Source organism: Brettanomyces bruxellensis, chromosome 9 (genome assembly GCF_011074885.1).
Source record: "Brettanomyces bruxellensis chromosome 9, complete sequence".
Taxonomy (NCBI): Eukaryota; Fungi; Ascomycota; class Pichiomycetes; order Pichiales; family Pichiaceae; genus Brettanomyces; species Brettanomyces bruxellensis.
In genome coordinates, this window is record NC_054690.1 from 1,294,189 (window position 1) to 1,311,882 (window position 17,694).

At 42.0% G+C, this 17,694-nt stretch overlaps 8 protein-coding genes across 8 annotated transcripts; 4 read left to right on the forward strand and 4 right to left on the reverse strand.

The window, feature by feature from the left end:
* Window positions 1–151: 151 nt before the first annotated feature.
* Window positions 152–2,844, forward strand: DBP2 (ATP-dependent RNA helicase dbp2; the record flags this gene model as incomplete). Its single annotated transcript, XM_041280960.1, has 2 exons — window positions 152–1,409; window positions 2,489–2,844. The coding sequence occupies 2 exons, from the start codon at window positions 152–154 to the stop codon at window positions 2,842–2,844; spliced, it is 1,614 nt and encodes a 537-aa protein (XP_041138751.1).
* A 98-nt stretch (window positions 2,845–2,942) lies between these two features.
* Window positions 2,943–3,791, reverse strand: BRETT_002432 (uncharacterized protein; the record flags this gene model as incomplete). Its single annotated transcript, XM_041280961.1, has 1 exon — window positions 2,943–3,791. The coding sequence occupies one exon, from the start codon at window positions 3,789–3,791 to the stop codon at window positions 2,943–2,945; it is 849 nt and encodes a 282-aa protein (XP_041138752.1).
* Window positions 3,792–4,572: 781 nt separating this feature from the next.
* On the reverse strand, window positions 4,573–5,628 carry ADH1 (Alcohol dehydrogenase; the record flags this gene model as incomplete). The annotated part of the gene is made up of 1 exon (XM_041280962.1): window positions 4,573–5,628. The coding sequence occupies one exon, from the start codon at window positions 5,626–5,628 to the stop codon at window positions 4,573–4,575; it is 1,056 nt and encodes a 351-aa protein (XP_041138753.1).
* A 2,496-nt stretch (window positions 5,629–8,124) lies between these two features.
* Window positions 8,125–8,757, reverse strand: BRETT_002434 (uncharacterized protein; the record flags this gene model as incomplete). Its single annotated transcript, XM_041280963.1, has 1 exon — window positions 8,125–8,757. The coding sequence occupies one exon, from the start codon at window positions 8,755–8,757 to the stop codon at window positions 8,125–8,127; it is 633 nt and encodes a 210-aa protein (XP_041138754.1).
* Window positions 8,758–9,513: 756 nt separating this feature from the next.
* BRETT_002435 (uncharacterized protein) lies at window positions 9,514–10,002 on the reverse strand (the record flags this gene model as incomplete). The annotated part of the gene is made up of 1 exon (XM_041280964.1): window positions 9,514–10,002. One exon carries the CDS (start codon window positions 10,000–10,002, stop codon window positions 9,514–9,516), a length of 489 nt encoding a protein of 162 aa, XP_041138755.1.
* A 1,087-nt stretch (window positions 10,003–11,089) lies between these two features.
* On the forward strand, window positions 11,090–12,340 carry BRETT_002436 (uncharacterized protein; the record flags this gene model as incomplete). Its single annotated transcript, XM_041280965.1, has 1 exon — window positions 11,090–12,340. One exon carries the CDS (start codon window positions 11,090–11,092, stop codon window positions 12,338–12,340), a length of 1,251 nt encoding a protein of 416 aa, XP_041138756.1.
* Window positions 12,341–13,123: 783 nt separating this feature from the next.
* On the forward strand, window positions 13,124–14,527 carry BRETT_002437 (uncharacterized protein; the record flags this gene model as incomplete). Its single annotated transcript, XM_041280966.1, has 1 exon — window positions 13,124–14,527. The coding sequence occupies one exon, from the start codon at window positions 13,124–13,126 to the stop codon at window positions 14,525–14,527; it is 1,404 nt and encodes a 467-aa protein (XP_041138757.1).
* A 719-nt stretch (window positions 14,528–15,246) lies between these two features.
* Window positions 15,247–17,545, forward strand: BRETT_002438 (uncharacterized protein; the record flags this gene model as incomplete). The annotated part of the gene is made up of 2 exons (XM_041280967.1): window positions 15,247–15,288; window positions 15,572–17,545. The coding sequence occupies 2 exons, from the start codon at window positions 15,247–15,249 to the stop codon at window positions 17,543–17,545; spliced, it is 2,016 nt and encodes a 671-aa protein (XP_041138758.1).
* Between the last annotated feature and the right edge of the window lie 149 nt (window positions 17,546–17,694).

Genomic DNA, 17,694 nt, shown 5'->3' on the forward strand with positions numbered 1-17,694 from the left:
TTTTTTTTTTTGGGGGAAGTTTTTCCCTCTACATATAAAGGCACAAAATCCTGCTGGCAGCAACTTATCCCTCCCATCATATAAATTTCTTGTATTTCAAGTCATTTGACAAGCGTCAGCAGGGAAAAGTTCATATTGGCAAATATTAAGCATGTCGTACGAGAACAACAATAGAGGGTCATACAGAAGTTACGGAGGAGCAAATTCTCATGGTTACGAGAGAAGAGATAACTATAGAGACAGTTATCGTGATAACAGAGGAGGCTATGGTGGAAGAGGAGATCGTTTTGAGGATCATGAGCTAGGTGCTAGTTTGGGTAAGCAGGAATGGGATTTGGATTCGTTGCCTAAGTTCGAGAAGAACTTCTATAAGGAAGATCCAGAGATTGCAAAGATGTCAGATGAGCAAATTGAAAAATTCAGAAAGGACAATGAGATGAAGATCTTTGGTAACGATGTCCCACGTCCAATCGAGACTTTCGACCAGGCCGGATTCCCTGACTACGTTTTGAGCGAAGTTAAGGAGATGGGTTTCGAAAAACCTACCGGTATTCAATGCCAAGGTTGGCCTATGGCACTTTCTGGTCGTGATATGGTTGGTATTGCATCCACTGGTTCCGGTAAAACTTTGGCTTACACTTTGCCCGCCATTGTTCATATTAACGCCCAGCCTTTGCTTCAGCAAGGCGATGGTCCAATTGTTTTGATTTTGGCACCTACAAGAGAGTTGGCAGTGCAAATTCAGCAGGAGTGCGGAAAATTCGGCCACACCTCAAGAATTAGAAACACCTGTGTTTACGGTGGTGTTCCAAGGGGTCCACAAATCAGGGCTCTTTCCAGAGGTGTTGAAATCTGCATTGCCACCCCAGGAAGATTGCTGGATATGCTCGAAGGAAGAAAGACTAACCTCAGGAGAGTTACATACTTGGTTCTAGATGAAGCCGACAGGATGTTGGATATGGGTTTCGAGCCTCAAATCAGAAAGATTGTTGATCAGATCAGACCTGACAGACAAACATTGATGTGGTCTGCAACTTGGCCTAAATCAGTTCAGTCTTTGGCTAGGGACTATCTTAAAGATTACATTCAGGTCAACATCGGTTCGCTTGAGCTTTCCGCTTCCCACACTATCAAGCAGATTATTGAGGTCTGCTCTGATTTCGAGAAGAGGGAGAAGTGTTGCAACTACCTGAAGCAGGAGATGGCTGATGAGAAATCAAAGGTGATCGTTTTTGCTTCAACTAAGAGAACGTGCGATGAATTGACCACATATCTTCGTGAAGAGGGATGGCCTGCACTTTCTATTCATGGTGATAAGGAGCAAAGAGAGAGAGACTGGGTCTTGAACGAGTTCCGTACGGGAAAATCGCCTATTATGGTTGCTACTGATGTTGCAGCCAGAGGTATTGGTAAGTATTATTAACGAACATTTTACGCAATTGGGGAAAAAAGCAGGAGATGCCCTGGCTATTTATTAACGAACGATTTACGAAATTGGGGAAACAAAGCAAAATATGGTTTGACTATTTCTTTACTAAACATTATTGGGATATTTTTGGGAGGATTCTATGAAAGGTAACGATACTTTTTTTACGATCATGAATTTGGATACGGCAGTTCAAAGAGAGAGGCATCAGAGTCCCTTTTTAGAGTTGCAGAGGTGTAGAACCAATGCAACTTTATGAGAAGAGGGGTCATGTTCTTGGATTGGAAGGCACAACAAGAAGTAAAAGCAGATTATAAAATGTGGTACTGGACGCGGATAGTCCTGTATCGTATTAATGAGTTGGGGTTAGAGAATATTAAAAGGGGTCTGAGGGAAATTACTTGGAATAAATAGAGGTATGTTTGGTTATATTTTATCGGGTTGGCCTCTATTTTTCACGCATTTCTTTTCGATTCGTATGTCTTCTATTTAACCTGTAATGCTGATTGGCATTATCTGTTCTGCTTCTTTTTTGTTTATTCTTATCTATTTGCTTCTTTGGCCGGTCTTTGAGGAAAGACCGGTTCAATGCTCTGCCAAATATTGGCCTTAGGAAAATAAAGACCTTTTATTCATTTTCATGACGTTTCAAATAGCATTTCCCTGCTAGATTGGTTGTGGCTTTCCGCATGTCCGATCTTTCTTAAGCTGAAACAAAGCACAGGGTCAGTAGATGTAGTACTCTATTCGTTATTCATCATAAGTTCGTCAGGCCCAATAAAAGTGACCATACGTAAATGGTGCATAGATAGCACATTGACTTTACGCGATACATTTTAAAATATGGTTTGCATTTCAAAAATGTTGCTGATTGTTTGAGGAAGTGATTACATTTCATAGCAAGGCAAAGGATTTCATATCGAAGCAAAGTATTTCATAACAAAGCAAAGTATTTCACATTACATCACCAAACAGCACATTTCAAGATTATCCACTTGGCATCTTACCCTATTTCCCTCAAACTCAAGCAGTTCAATATACTAACACCAGTTTATAATATAGATGTGAAGGACGTTACCGCAGTTATCAACTACGATATGCCTGGAAATGTTGAGGATTATGTCCATCGTATCGGAAGGACGGGAAGAGCCGGCGCTAAAGGAACTGCAGTGACATTTTTCACAAGAGACAACTCTCATCAAGCACATGACTTGATCGTTGTTCTTCGTGAAGCAAAGCAGGAAGTTCCAGAAGAATTGCAAGCTATGGATCACAGAGGTGGCCGTGGTGGAAATAGAGGTGGAAGATGGGGAGGAAGAGGAAGATATGGAGGCAGACGTGGTGGACGTGGAGGTTTCCGTAGAAATAACTACAGAAGTGGTGCTAACAATGCTCCTCTGGGTGCCAGAAGGTACTGAAGTCTTTTGGGCTTTTTAATATTTGTTTTTTTCTTTCTTAATGTAAAATGTTTTAATATTGACAGGATGTACATACATAAAAAATTGGGCTGGAAGTCTCATTTCTTGGCCTCCTTTTGGTCATCCAGCTTCATGCGAGGAAATTCGTAATCCAAATACTCACCGTACTCGGACAGTTGTAGTTTATCCACCGGGTGGTTTGCAAACCACGTCCCGAGAGTCGTTGACTTCAAGTTGTTCTTGTTATCAACGCTGTTAAGCTCAAATGGAGCACGTACATCTTTGTAATCGCCGATTTTCGAGCTGCTGGTAGCTCTCACAGCATCAGAAATCTTGTCTGTAAGGATTTCCTCTATCGACACATTCTCATTCCGGAACTTCTCAAGCAAGCCCCTATATTTCTGCATGAGATCCGACTCCTCGTACTGGTCGGCCATCATCTGGTTGAGATCCAGCGAATATATCATCTTCCAGTATTGTGCGTTGTTCATAGGCATGAAATTCTTCGGTCCGTTCCAATACGAAGAAAACGACAATTTTGTTGGTTTTTCGGCGTTAAACTCCCGCGCCAGCTTGATTTCAATGTAGAGAGGGTTCGAGTTCGGCTCTAGATCGCATGCCAACTCCTTGAGTGCAGTTACTGTCAATCCAGATCCGGCAAATAAGCATGCTAATCTAGTGAATCTTCTTCTCGATACACTAACCGAAGGGCTGAACCGCCGGAACGCTCCGTACAACGTCACTGCACCAACTCCCAGCTGTATACATGCCATTGTTGCCCGCGGTAAAAGGGCATCATGTGCCGGTGCTAATGTTCCCCATATGAAAAGATTTGGTGCTGCATATCTGAACAGTCTTTTATAGACAGTATCGAAAAAGGAATCGTCCGGGTCCACCAACTTGTTGAAGGACACCTTTGCGTTCTCCGATTCTCCGAGTTTCACCATCTTTCTATACTTTATACAGAAGGCTTTTATCTTCTTGTGTGAGAAGTACTCAATGGGAATCGGGTGGAAATTTAAATGCCTCAGAATTTATTTGATTCAATCTAATCGATGTCCGCATGAAGTGGTGTACGGGTGTGTACGAGCTGGAGATGCTAAGTGTTGTTAGTGCGGGACACTAGGACGATACACGATACAAAGGAGCAAGAAACAGGACGAGAGATGATGAAATGGGCATTGTAAGGATAAAAAACGTGCTTTGAATATCGTAGCTGCAATTTCTCACTAAGATTTCTGGTAGCTACAGCAGGTTTTGGATATGATGGACATTTTCTTGTTCACTATTTGCAGCAGTGACCAATCCCCATCAGTTTACTCGGACAGAAAGAAGTCTTTCTGGATTTCAAGGAGTATATCAAAGAAGTGTGAAAGATGCTGATGGGGTAGGTGAGAAATAAAAAACTACTGGGTTGATAGGTTGAAAAGTAACAATGAGAAGCAATCAACTATGTTCACTTTTCGAAGGCATCACCCATTACATACATTTTTATTGATGCACTAATAACTCATTGATTAGGAATTGTGTTATCACACACAAACTGATCTTACTCGCAAGCAGGATTAGAGAATGCTCAAAAGCTAATAACAGCAATACATTCGATGAAACTCTCAATCCAATTGATGCTACATCCCAAAAACTACAAGAAACAAATTTCCATTTAACATAAACATTCATTCATTAACTCAAACTATAAAGACCTCAAGCGCAAGAAATGACAAGAGCTTAGTTGTTAGTGTCCAAGACATATCTTCCCAAGATCTTACCCTCAGCCATCCGCTTGAAGACATCAGGCAATGTGGAAAGTGGAGCAACCTTGAATGGAGAATGGACCAAACCTCTCTCGAAGAAGTCCAAAGCCTCAGCAGTGTCCTCTCTGTTACCGACGTAAGAACCCTTGATCTCAATAGACTTGACGACCTGGTTGAAGACGGCGGACTTGCAGACGGCACCTGCTGGCAAACCAACAAGAACAACCTTACCAAGAGCTCTGACGTACTCGGTAGACTGGGAAATGGCTCTCTCAGACACAGAGACGTTAATGACACCGTGTGGACCACCGTGGGTGGCAGCAACAACATCCTTGATGATGTCCTTGCTCTTGGTGAAGTCAACGAAGACCTCAGCACCCAAGTCGGTACAGAGCTTAGCCTTGTCGTCACCACCATCGATGGCCAACACTCTAAGACCCATGGCCTTAGCGTACTGGATGGCAAGGGAACCCAAACCACCACCAGCACCGGAAATGGCAACCCACTGACCTGGTCTCAAGTCAGCAGTCTTCAAAGCCTTGTAGACAGTAACACCGGCACAGAGAATTGGAGCAACCTCGTCCAACTTGGTGGTCTGTCTAATACGAGCGGCCTGGACGGCATCAGCAGTAGCGTACTGGGCGAAAGAACCATCGTGGGTGTAACCAGAGAGATCTGCCATTGGGCAGTTTGGCTCGGCACCCTGCATGCAGAATTCACAACTCATGCATGAGCCGTTCAACCACTTGATACCGGCAAAGTCACCGATCTTCCAGTTCTTAACCTCAGAACCCATGGCAACAACGACACCGGCACCTTCGTGACCTCCGATCAATGGAAGCTTAACTGGTAGAGGCCAGTCTCCTTTCCATGCGTGCAAGTCAGTGTGGCACACACCAGTGTAGAGAACGTGGATCAAAAGCTCGTTTGACTTTGGCTTTGGAACTGGGACTTCTTTGTACACAATTGGGCCGCCGTTCTTGTCGAACACGCAGGCCTTCATGGTCTTTGGAATTTGTGGAGCAGCCATTATGTGAAAAACTTTATGGGAGAAATGCTATATCTAGGATAATAGTATTCAAACTTCCTTGGAGAGGGAGGAGAAGGGAAAAAGTAAAACGACGCAAACCAACAACGGGATATCCAATCACTAATCTGAGGCGGAACCTCGCATATTTATATAGCCCACGAGAGGCTGTTCGGTATTATTATGACAACTGCAATCCGAGCGATTTTCGCACAAGTGACGGCAAACTTCCAAAATGGTGTGCTTTGCTCAAAGCGGAGAGTGCGTTGTTATTTTCTCAATTTTCGGATTCCTGCATTGTGCACTAGATAATAACTGTGCCCATAGGGGGGGAGGGGGTGTACTCTGATGCAATTAGGTTTTACATTGTGTTTTTTTTTTTTTTTTCAGCATGAGGCCGAGCGGGAGCAAGGATTTCGTCATGTCCGACATCTTTGCATCAATTCCAAAACACAACTTCGGTTCACATAATATGTTAATCACCGATAAGGGCAATGCAAGCCCGTTACGACAAACTCTTGGACGGGAAAAATCCCCTGAGATGGGCTTCCGATTGCGTTTCTCTGGCTCGTTCCGTCCTCTAATTGGTCCACGGCTACCCTCTTGCCGGAATCAGCCTGACAAACATGGACGCATTCGGACTGCATTGCTTTCCAACAATCGCGTATTGCCAATGAAATAATTTTTCCTTCCTCCAAAATTTTCCAGATGAATTTATTTTCCAAAATTTTTTCGCTCTCCGACCTGTGCCCTATCAATGAATTCGTGAATCAGCTCTCGCGGTGTTATTCATCCGTCAGGCGGGCGATTCAAATTTTCTGAAATTTAGGGGGTGGAATTATTCATCCGCCGCATTCGGGATTCCCTTGGCCGGGAGTCATGGCACAATAGGAAAACTGTTTTTTCTACTTATTTTTCACCCTCTCCTAACGGTATCCGAGCTCATGCCCAACTTCTAAACGCATCACCTGTCCTTTGCACAAGGCTTTAATCTTCATCTTTCAGATCTGAATCTTAATTCCAACTTGCTTGCGTCCATACTAATCATTATGCTATGCAACTGACCTTTTTTTTTCTCGCCTCGCTTTGTCTGTCTTTATGCTAACACGTGATTTTTTTTCCATACACCCCCCCTCTCTCTACAACTTTGAACGCTTGTAATGTACTTGGCACAGCTAAAGTTTATTTCTTACTTATTACTTGATCTGCTATTGCCGTCCCCTCTTCATTCAAAAAACCAGGCTTCACACTGTAAACATTTTCTCCATTTTTTTCTTCTTGCTTTCTCTCATATCATCGGCGTCGGAATTCCGATAGTACCATGTGTCCAATTTGGTTTTCCCTACTCTTTAGCTACAGCTTAATCTACATGTCGCACCCGGAAAAAAGCCAAATACGTTGCCTCCATCCTGGCTTCTGCCGGCTGCCAATTTCTTCCCGCATCATTTAGAAAGAGAGCATAAATTTTCTTCCGAACTTCCCGTGCTTGGACATTCTCGAATCCTCGATTGGAAAATGATCTTTAGAGCGGACATTCCCACAATAGAAGATAAAATGTGTATTTTTTTTTTGAATGGCTGGAAAATTACTTTGTTTCGTACTCTAATTCTGTCCACTTTTTAATTCTTTGTTGACTCAATGCTAATCGAATCGTGCCGGTATGATGATTATCGGTACCGTTTGTCCGCCGGACTTGCCTCCGTACACCACGATTCCGCTGTTTCCCGACTAAGGCCCGGCGAAAAATAATGCCGTGCACTAATCGGCAAGCGAGGGCGTGAGTTCCGAATAAAGTTACCGGTTGCATGTTTCAGGTTCTAGAAGTATCATTTAGCGCCAATTATCATTTTCAGGTGCGATGGAGGCTGGTTCTAAGATTTCGGTTGTCTTGAATTTTTATTTTATTTTTCTCCCCTTTTACAATTGCTAAATCTATGATTCTTGAATGCTGTAAGCTGTGCATCTGGATCAATCAAGCAAGCAATTGTCCTCTACGATATCTGCGTTGTTGTGATTGGCTCATTTGCAACCGAACGGCCAACTATTCGCGGGGTAAATACATGCAGCATTGAGCAAACTACTGAACGATTGTTTCCCTTTTTGGAATCATTTTCCAACATTTCAATAGTGCATCTTTCCTGATACCGGGATAACGGAGACATCCGATGCTTACTACAAATACTATCGGACACCTACAAAAATATTTTCAAGGCAGGTCCGGACAGCTGTAAATCTTGATTGGGTTTCATTAACAATGAAGTCGTTGTTCTCTCCAAAATGTACACGTAGATAAAAATCGCCAAACTCGTAAATACGCTTTAACAGCCTCTACGTGTGCTATAAATAACAATAACGTCACATTAAAGCAAAAGTTATATAACATAATGGGCCGTTCGGTAAATAGGCAAGGGTGATGAAAAGCACCGTCTGTATCAGATAATTGCGGGAAAAAAAAGTAGCATCCGGTACGATCGACGTCGATCGACGTCATCTTCACATCTACTGCTGATCATTCTGAGCGTAGAAGAAGTTGACAGCATAAGGTGTCAACTTGTATTTTTCTGCATACTCAGCAGCACCTGCGCCTCTTATACCAGTACCCCAATTTGGACGATCTTTTGGAGCTTCTGGTGTGACACCTGGAGTCTGCTTGTAAAGCAAAAACACATATCTGTGTTTTCCCGTTTTTGGAGGTGGTCCTGGACCGATGTATGGGTACAAAGTCCTACCTTTGAGATCAGCTGTACTCAATTGGTCATTTGAGGATGCATTCTCGGCATTGAAAGTGTTCAATTGCACATCAACTGCAAGATAGTGCAAGTACTCGGACCATTTTTCATCGTTTCTGGTTGGTGCATCAGGATCGGTAACAATAAGAGTGAAACGGTCATCCTTAGAAATATTAAAAGTGGAAGAAGCATCGCTTGGAAGATTCAAAGTGAAGTCAATCCTAGGCAAGTTCTTGGAGTCGGCGGGCCGGATGTTGTTACCCAATGCGACCTCCTTACCTGAATCATACTGGATGGTCAAAAAGCCCTTTGGTAGAAAAGACTTGTCGTGAATAACTGTAGGAACAACTTCACTCTTGGTAAGTGAGTCCTTGACAGAGTCTGAAATTGTCATGAGAGGCATTGCGGCTAGTAAAAGAAAACTGTTTCTGGAAAATCCTTTCTTGTAGGTGTTATAGCTTGGCCTGTGTTGTGTATGGTGCAAATAAGTGGCAATTGCTCGAACTGGTTGCTTAAAACTAGTATTATGTGAAAGTGCAAGTGCTCGAATCGGAATATGTCCACGTATACTCCTGCTAGCTACTATAAAAGACATATGCCAGGGAAAGTTTTTTAGTTGTAGTGTTTGTCAATTAAGATGCAAAAAAATTTGCCAAGTGTAAACGAGCCAACCCATTATAAATGGGAATTCTCTTGAATTCTTTTGTGGCAAACAACACACAAACTAGGAGTTAAATAAATTAATTCCGCGCCGGCCTCAAAAGAATATCGAAGAAATTTTAATTCCCGATCGAGCTGCCACGATCCGGAAGACGAGACAACCGCATTTTCAATATTTCAATTTTGATCTGATGGTGTGTGTTATTTTTCACATTTGTTCAAAGGTTTCAAACGTTTCACCTCCCGCCTAATATAGCCGTTATTCCCCGGCTCAACATCATGTGAAATGAAAATATAAGCCCTAGGCTTCCTGTGGATTACGTAATACCACTACCATTACGCATATCGGTGCTTATCAGTTTTTTCAATCATTACATCTAACAGCATACATACACTTTCTTACACTTACACGTTCACTCGAGCACCAGTCTATTGCCTTTTAAATACTAATTACAGGCAGTTGTGCTTGTTACACTAGCAACCGTCTCCTGGTGTTGTGTTAAATAAACCGAGATTTGTCCCATTTATCATCCTGAATGAAGCAAATCAATGCCTTGGAGCCTGTCTGTAAAAGTGGATGACCTGCAACCATGTTGAGAAACTTCTCCAACCCACGCCGTCTTTCCTCTATGAATTCGTCATTAAATCTTTGCGAATATGTCAGAATCGACTTATCTGGAAGCTTGGGAATAACAACTCTGTTACTTTCATGTTGTAAAACCTTTCTGAACGAATCAAAATCGCTGTATCTGCGTCTCACCTTGGAGTATTTCTTCCTAAATGCCGGTATGTTCGTTCGACAAATGATCTCATAGTCTGTATACATGTTGGAAGGTTTTGAACCATGTGTAATTGGGTTCACGACATCAACCTCCAAAAAATTCTCTGGTTCTCCGTATAGTTCTTCAAAAGTTTGTCTGTGCTCCTTTGTTGCTTCATCATGTCCAACGGCACCCTCAAAAGACTGAAAGGGGTTTACTGTTGGCATTGTTTAGCTTGCAAATGTCTATCAGTCACTTCAGATTAAATGCCTAAGAAAAAGCTTCAATGAATATAAAACTGCAAATATTACTCTCTCTAAAGATAGGTACCCCTGCAACGTGCAACCTCTGACGTAGTATCCTATTTATTTCTTGTCTCGACCTGACAAATACTGTGATTTATGAAAATATAAGAATTTCCGTTTGCATTCTTCTCTCTGAGGCTTTTCTTCTCAACTTCAACTATGCACCCGCAGAAAACTCTGATCGCCGCACTTCTCCGCAGCCTGATTACGTCAGCAAATTGTGGGACGCAATACCTTTTTATAGTTAAGGCAAGTAGGTAAACATTTCGTTAGAATGACTAGACACGGTACCATTAGCGAAAAGAGGTCTCAGCAAAAGTAAGAATGTTTCTATAATGCCTTCAAACTTCATAAAAATTGGAATAATCTTCGAAATTCAGTTTCGAGGATATACACTTTCTTTAGAAATACCAAATAAACCGAAAAAGGAGAAGGATATTAAAATGAACCTTCAAAACAAATAAAATTAGGGGCCAATAATGAACTGAAAAACCTAAATAAAGCATCAAATGGATAAATATACAAAAAAACACATCAATGCTTGTTGGAATAGGAGTGGATGAACCTTTCAACATCGATAAATATGTACAAATTCCAAAATCCGTGTGATATGCAACTTTGTCGTCATATGTCATTGAGTCCGGTAAAAAAAAAAAAAATTACCCCGATTGTTTTCTTCCTCGCTCCCCTTTAACTATATATTATTCTTTCAGTGAAATTACTATAATAAGATGTACGTGCAACAAGGGTCCCCTACAGGCACAAAAGAGCAAATAAAACAAACCTCCAAGTTCAGATTTCAGCAAGGTTGTACTAGTGAAACAGTGGGTACGCCAAACTTTGAGAAGTGGGAATTATTCATCTTGAAAATAAAAAAGGCTGTGGTAAACGTCTGTGTCGATTTAGTATAAAGGAAAAGAGCTAAGAGAAGGTATCAGGACATTTTGGATAAAGGAACGTTGGATAATACACGGATAGCTACGGAAATATTCTATGGGCAGATTACAAGATGGACGGGGACTTAGATTTTCAGAATTACCAGCATTATGAGGATGATTTCAACCATCAGAATTATACCGGAGATAACAACGAAACGTTTAATTCGGAAAATGCAGCCGGAAGAAGCCAAATTAGTGGCCAAAAACAGAAGGAGGCAAATGGTGCAGGGCAGTCTCAAGTGCAAGAACCCGGGAAAGGTCAAATCGGACAACATCAACAGACATACTTACCCGGTACAAACGAAATTGGCGTTCCCGGACTGGAAAGTGGTATTGGACTAAGTGGTGCAAATGTGGGAACTCTAAGCGTTGAACAACAGGCACAACAGAACACGGCAGTACAGGAGCAGCAGCAGCAGCAGCAGCAGAAATCGGTGGAAGATCAACAAGAAGATGAGATGAGAAATCCATCGGGAGCATTTGCAAATGTTGGCCAGGGGTTAGAAGGAAAGTACAAAAATCTGATGATGCAGTATTGGCAGGATACAATCAACTCGATCGAGAAGGAGAACTACAATTTCAAGAATCACCAACTTCCGCTTGCAAGAATTAAGAAGGTGATGAAGACAGATGAGGATGTTAAGATGATCTCGGCCGAGGCGCCTATTTTGTTTGCCAAGGGCTGCGATATATTTATAACCGAGCTCACAATGAGGGCCTGGATTCATGCTGAGGAGAACAAGCGGAGAACGTTACAGAAATCGGACATTGCCGCTGCATTACAGAAATCTGACATGTTTGACTTCTTGATCGATATTGTGCCGCGAGTCCCGGAAAAGCCGAAACGAAAGCATTCACGCCATTCGAAGCATGATAGAGGGCATTCAGCAGCCAATCCGAAAGCGGAAACATCAAGTTCACCATCAAATGGGCCTGGAACTGCGTTTGCATCTTCATCAGAAGCATCACCTCAGAATTTCCAGATTACTCAGCCAAATACGACACTTCCATTACAGCAGCCGTATATTACGCAAGGTGCACAAATCTGGGATTCACATGATGGTGTTCAGCAACAACAAAAAGACCAGCAACAGCAGAATCAACAACAAAATCCACAGCAACAACAACAACAGCAGGAACAACAACATGGTCAACAACAGCAACAGCAACAGCAAAGACAACAACAACAAACAACACCCCAACCACAACAAGGCTACATATACAACTCTACGGGTGTAGGACAGGACGGAAATCCTAACGGAGCACTAAATGGCTCTGTCAAGCAGGAAGGAGGAAAATTCAACCTTCCGTACAATTTCTGATGTTAAACAGTGCCAAATCCGAGCGCTGCTTGAGGTATGGATAAAAAATGGATAAGACTGGATAACTCTGATCTAAGTAATGTCTATATTCGTGCTTTTGCCTTTACTTTCCACATTAATCCGGCCGATGCTGTAAGCTAATATTCAGCCTGGATCACAATAGCCTGGCTTTTCTACACATAGATAAGGTCATCAATTAAGGTTGTTCTAGATGTATTCACAAATTTGTACAAATTTGTTTCTTTGTTTATTACTAAAGTTTTTTCTTATTATGTCGTAATAATTAATCACTACTTAGTCGAAATGAGTTTCATGTTGGAGTAATTATTTATTCACTTCATTGTTTTATTATTTTTTTCGGATTTCATCATGCTATTTTTAGCCAGCTGATCTATTTTTTTATTTTTATTTTTTTTTTTGAATCGCGTCTCTCCTAGTCAGTCGACTCCTCTCATATCATTCCGTTCAATCTGGAGATATCTAATCTAAGAAGGGGGAAGTACTTTCAGTTTAATGCGTACTTCACTTTTCTTGAAACAGTTGAAACTTGAGCGTATTTGTATCGTATAGACTCAAAGAATACCCTGCATTGATCCAGATATTGGCTATATCCGCTGGTCATTTCTATCAAAAGTAAACGTGGAATACTAAGGAGACATATATTTATTTAACAGACAACTATCAACATCGAGATTAGGGATACGCTGCTGCATTATCAGAGGATAATCTAAAGACTAGACCTGGAGACATTGTACTGGCATTCGAACATATTTCAAATCATAAATGGTGGCCCTAGATCCAAAAGAGCAGAGGAAAGTTCCGATTTTCCTCAAAAGAAGTCCAGGATCGACATCATCGACAAGTGATGATAATTGCGTGTCATGTGGTGATGCACCAAAATGTCCTACATGCAAGGATGATGAACAGTGTGTGATGACAACGCAAACTTGTGATGTCTGTCCAAAGACATATTGCACAAAGTTAACATCAACTCTAAACTCATCAAAAAATTCTGGGCTTAGTGGGGCGAAAATAAGCGGAATAGCAATTGGATCATTAGTGTTTGCAGTTCTATTGATAGCAGGTGCTGGCTACCTCATATACACCAAATGGTGGTTAAAGAAACATCCAGATTCAACCCTTTTTGGAATGCGGTTTGGATATAGGAATAAGGAACAGGATGATCAAGATCCATTGGATGGAGACGAGCTTGGTGATGACTGGGAGGACAAGAAGCAAAGCAGAAGGATGTCACAAATAAGTTCTTCAAGAAGTTCTGTCATGACTAAGGCATCAAACGTGTTAAATGTTGCATACATTCCAGGTGTTAAAATCAGTGCTGGACGTGGAAGGAGAATTCCGCATTCTACGAGAGCAGCTAGTGTCTTTTCTAAAGATACACTTTTAAGCAGCATTGATGAAGCTTCTGTTCATGCCGGTCAAGTGGCATCCAAAGGTATACATCCACAATTAATCAAAGTTACCCAGCCTGAAATTACAACAGATGAGACTGCATCAACTGAGAAGAGCCTATTGGGTGAAAACAGCATGAAGACTAACTTGCAGCAGGAGGTGATTCAGGAAGAGGAAGAGGAAGAAGAGGAGGAAGATAAAAAGGCAGCAAGTATTAAAGTGAATAAAAGCAGTAAGCCGGCCTCAATATTTACATCAGGGAAAGTTTCCGATAAAATAAACCTAGACAAGACTCCATTTGGAGCGTTAGTGTTGAAAAAGAAATCGGAACCCCTGGCGTCTGATTCAGAGTCAGATACAGATTCAGATCTTCTTGATTCTGATACTGAGAGTATACAGAAAATCAATGAAGAATTTCAGAGAAAGAAGGAAGAGGCACTTAGCAGGTCTGGAACAATGAAGAAAAGGGGACTTAATATCCCGGTTCGAATTGTATCAGTAGGTGAAGCCGAAACGGTCAATGAAGAGGAAAAAAAGGAAGGATCAGGATCGAATGGAATCTTGCTAGAGTTGGATATTGATGACAGCAAGACGGACAATGCGGTTACTGCCACTGACAAGGATGTTGCAAAAAAAGAGAAAAAGGCAGATGAAGAAACAGTAGAAAAGTCAGCAGGCAAAGATGGTGAAAGAGAAGAAAAGACACAGAAGAGTCCGGAAAATGGTAAGAACGGGTTGAAGTCATTAGATCCATTCAAAACACCATTTGATTAGGCATCAGAAGAAGTGGATAAACGTCATTCTTTTTAGGTGCATCCTGTGAAAAGCACCATGCATAACATTTTACATTTTCTTTGGGTTTACAGTTTGAACAGATGTGTTTATCGAAATAGTCTCAAGGTTTATTTTATTGTACGACGAATATATTTAACAAGGCAGCGATTAGGAATGTGTGGAAAGTTGGATCCCGCCTATTTTTGTAGCTAGAAAGCTGTAATTGCTAATATCTAATATGCTTAAATGCGGACTGACACACAGTTTATACAAAAGATAATGTGCTAAACAGCTAAACGAGTGAGAAGAAACAGACCACTCTACTTGGCAGGCGTTGCGCGGCGTAGAATTTTTGATAGGGAAAGAAGGACAGCGAAAAAAAAGTACAATTAGGGCCGAGTTATTGGAGTAAAGGTAGAAATAATAAACCTATTGGAAAGCAGGAACCAACGTCGTGTCTCTACTGTAGTGAGTGCATCATCGGCGAAAAAAAAAAAGGAACACTACTGAAATGAAAAAAAAGCATAACAAAAAAATCGGCAAAAAAATTGCAGATGAAAATAAAGGAAGGTAAATAAATAAACAAAAATATTGCTGAGGTAAATACTTGTCGGCCAACACCATAATTTGTAAGTCAGCCATCACTAAGCCTTATTTTTTTTTGCTGCAGACAATATCAGCCAGACAGCTGCACTAACAAATAATATAAAGCCAGCAACATGTGTGCCGAGCGCAAACGCAGCTACGATGAGATTAATGCGGTAAGTTTAGCACGATGACAAATTCAAGCTTAAGAATTTGTCTGAACGAGGAAGCAATGATAGGAAGAAGGTGTGTGGTGAAACACAAACAAAAGCTTTTTGGAAGAATTGTGTTGCAAGTGTAGCCATTTAGTTTTTGATTTGTGCTTTAGTTTGGTGTACGATTTATCCACCATGTTGAAGTTAATTGGTTTCAATTTGCCCACATGCTTCCTCTTCCAATGTATTCATTAAGCTTTGTAACCCGAATCCAGAGACATATATACTAACAAAACTTGAACAGCTTTCATACGAAGACTCAAACGAGCTTATTAACCAGGTCATAAAACGTCTATTAGTGCCAACTGACCAGGTTGCAACCAATGTTTCCAAGCAATTCAGTAACGAGCTGAATATCAACAGTGAGGTTCAGGCATATGCAAAAATATCCGGTCGTACGTGGACATATTACGTCAAGACATTGAAGATAGTCATAGGAAGAAGCACTGATTCATTACACGGACATTCACACTCCCATACGCCTTCTATGGAGGACAGTATTGAAGGAGTTAGTGGCATGGGGGGAAACAGCACGAATTCGGAAAGCGTTGACATTGATCTGGGACCTTCGAAAGTGGTCTCCAGAAGGCATGCAGTGATACAATACAATCTGGATGCTAGACGATGGGAATTGTTCGTGTATGGACGAAACGGCATCAAAGTGGATGGTGTACGTTTAAATCTGCCCTATGGTGCACCCTATGTGTTGGGATCCGGCAATATTTTGGACATTGGTGGAACGCAGATGATGTTCATCTTACCGGATGCAGCTCCAAGTATTGCAGATTCGTTTCTTAAAGGTCTTCAACGGTATTATAACCCGGACAAAAGACCACGTACAGGCATATTTACTTCTGGAGGTGGATATTACGGGCCTTCTGGACGTGGCGGGTTCACAAGTGATGGCTTGAAAAGAGGCACCGACTATAATAACGGAAATGGTATCAAGGCCTTTCAAATGTACAGCAAAAACGGCTCAACAATGACCGAGACGTCTGAAGGAGAAACAGATGATCAGGATTATTCGAGGGAGGAGGCAAAGGACATGAAGCCTCCTTATTCGTATGCGACGATGATAACAAGGGCTATTCTTTCTAACCCACAAGGGGTTTTGTCGCTATCGGAAATATACTCGTGGATTTCTTCGCATTTTGCTTATTACAGATACAGCAAGCAGGGATGGCAGAACTCGATCCGGCACAACTTGTCTCTAAACAAGGCGTTTGAGAAAGTGCCGAGAAAGCCGGATGAGCCCGGAAAGGGCATGAAATGGCAAATAAGTGGAGCCTACAGGCGGGAATTCATGAAAAAATGGCATGATGGAACGTTGAACAAGGGCAAAAGAGGTACGTCCGTTGCTAGGCAGTTGCAGCTGCATCTAATGCGCAACCACATGCTTCCAGATTCAGGCAGGAAGCCTCTGCCGGTTTCAGCGGCAAAATCTCACCACAAGAGAAGATCGTCATCACAAAGAAGAAAAAGAGAAGACACTGATGAAGGCTCGGAGACAGACGGACAGCACAGTCGCAATTCCAGCAACGGAAGCAGCATTCTTAGCAATGGAACCAACGGAGCTTCTAATATGAATTTGAATTTGCATGGAGCTTCAGCCACGCAACTGACACAGCCTTCGCCACCGGCTCTTTCGCAGTTTCACCACCCTCCTTCGACATCAAACCCGGATAATGCTGCCTTAAGCAGTGCGATAAGTGGACTCAACAGCCTTTCAAACTCCCCCGTTAGAAATATGAACGGAAACGGGTCACCGTCAAAAAATCATGATGCTCTAGGCTATATGGCAGCAGTAGCATCGGCAGAAAACGGCACTCTTAGAGGCTCTCTTTCGTTGGCGATCAACCTGTCACCATCAAGGCTAACTAGAGGCTCATCGAATCTTTCTTCACCCATCAAACCACTCTCACTTCCTGATTTTAAGCAGGATTACGGGATCTCCGGTGGCCCGATGCTCACGAGGCAGGATTCCTCCCAAGAAAGATCGACTGCATCCCCCAAAAAAGGTACAAACGATAAACATAGTCCGTTACGCGAGAGCCCAAGCCGGGGTGGTCCACAGTCGCGACAATCGACCAACCAGTCGTCTGCATTGTGGAACTATGTAGAGTTTCCAACTCCTTCAGGAACATCCAAGGAGACAAGCGGTGGACAGAAACAGGCCGAGGCTGAAAGTCCACTTAAGCAGAGAAAGGGGGAGATATGATTTTGCAATCGTTGCTTTTACGGACGCATCTAACTTAGGTACTTCCTTACATACATACTTACATACATACTTATTTCCTGCTGGTTTATATACAGTTGTCCATTCAGTTCTACTACGAGCTTCAATTTACATGTCTTTATGTCATTATC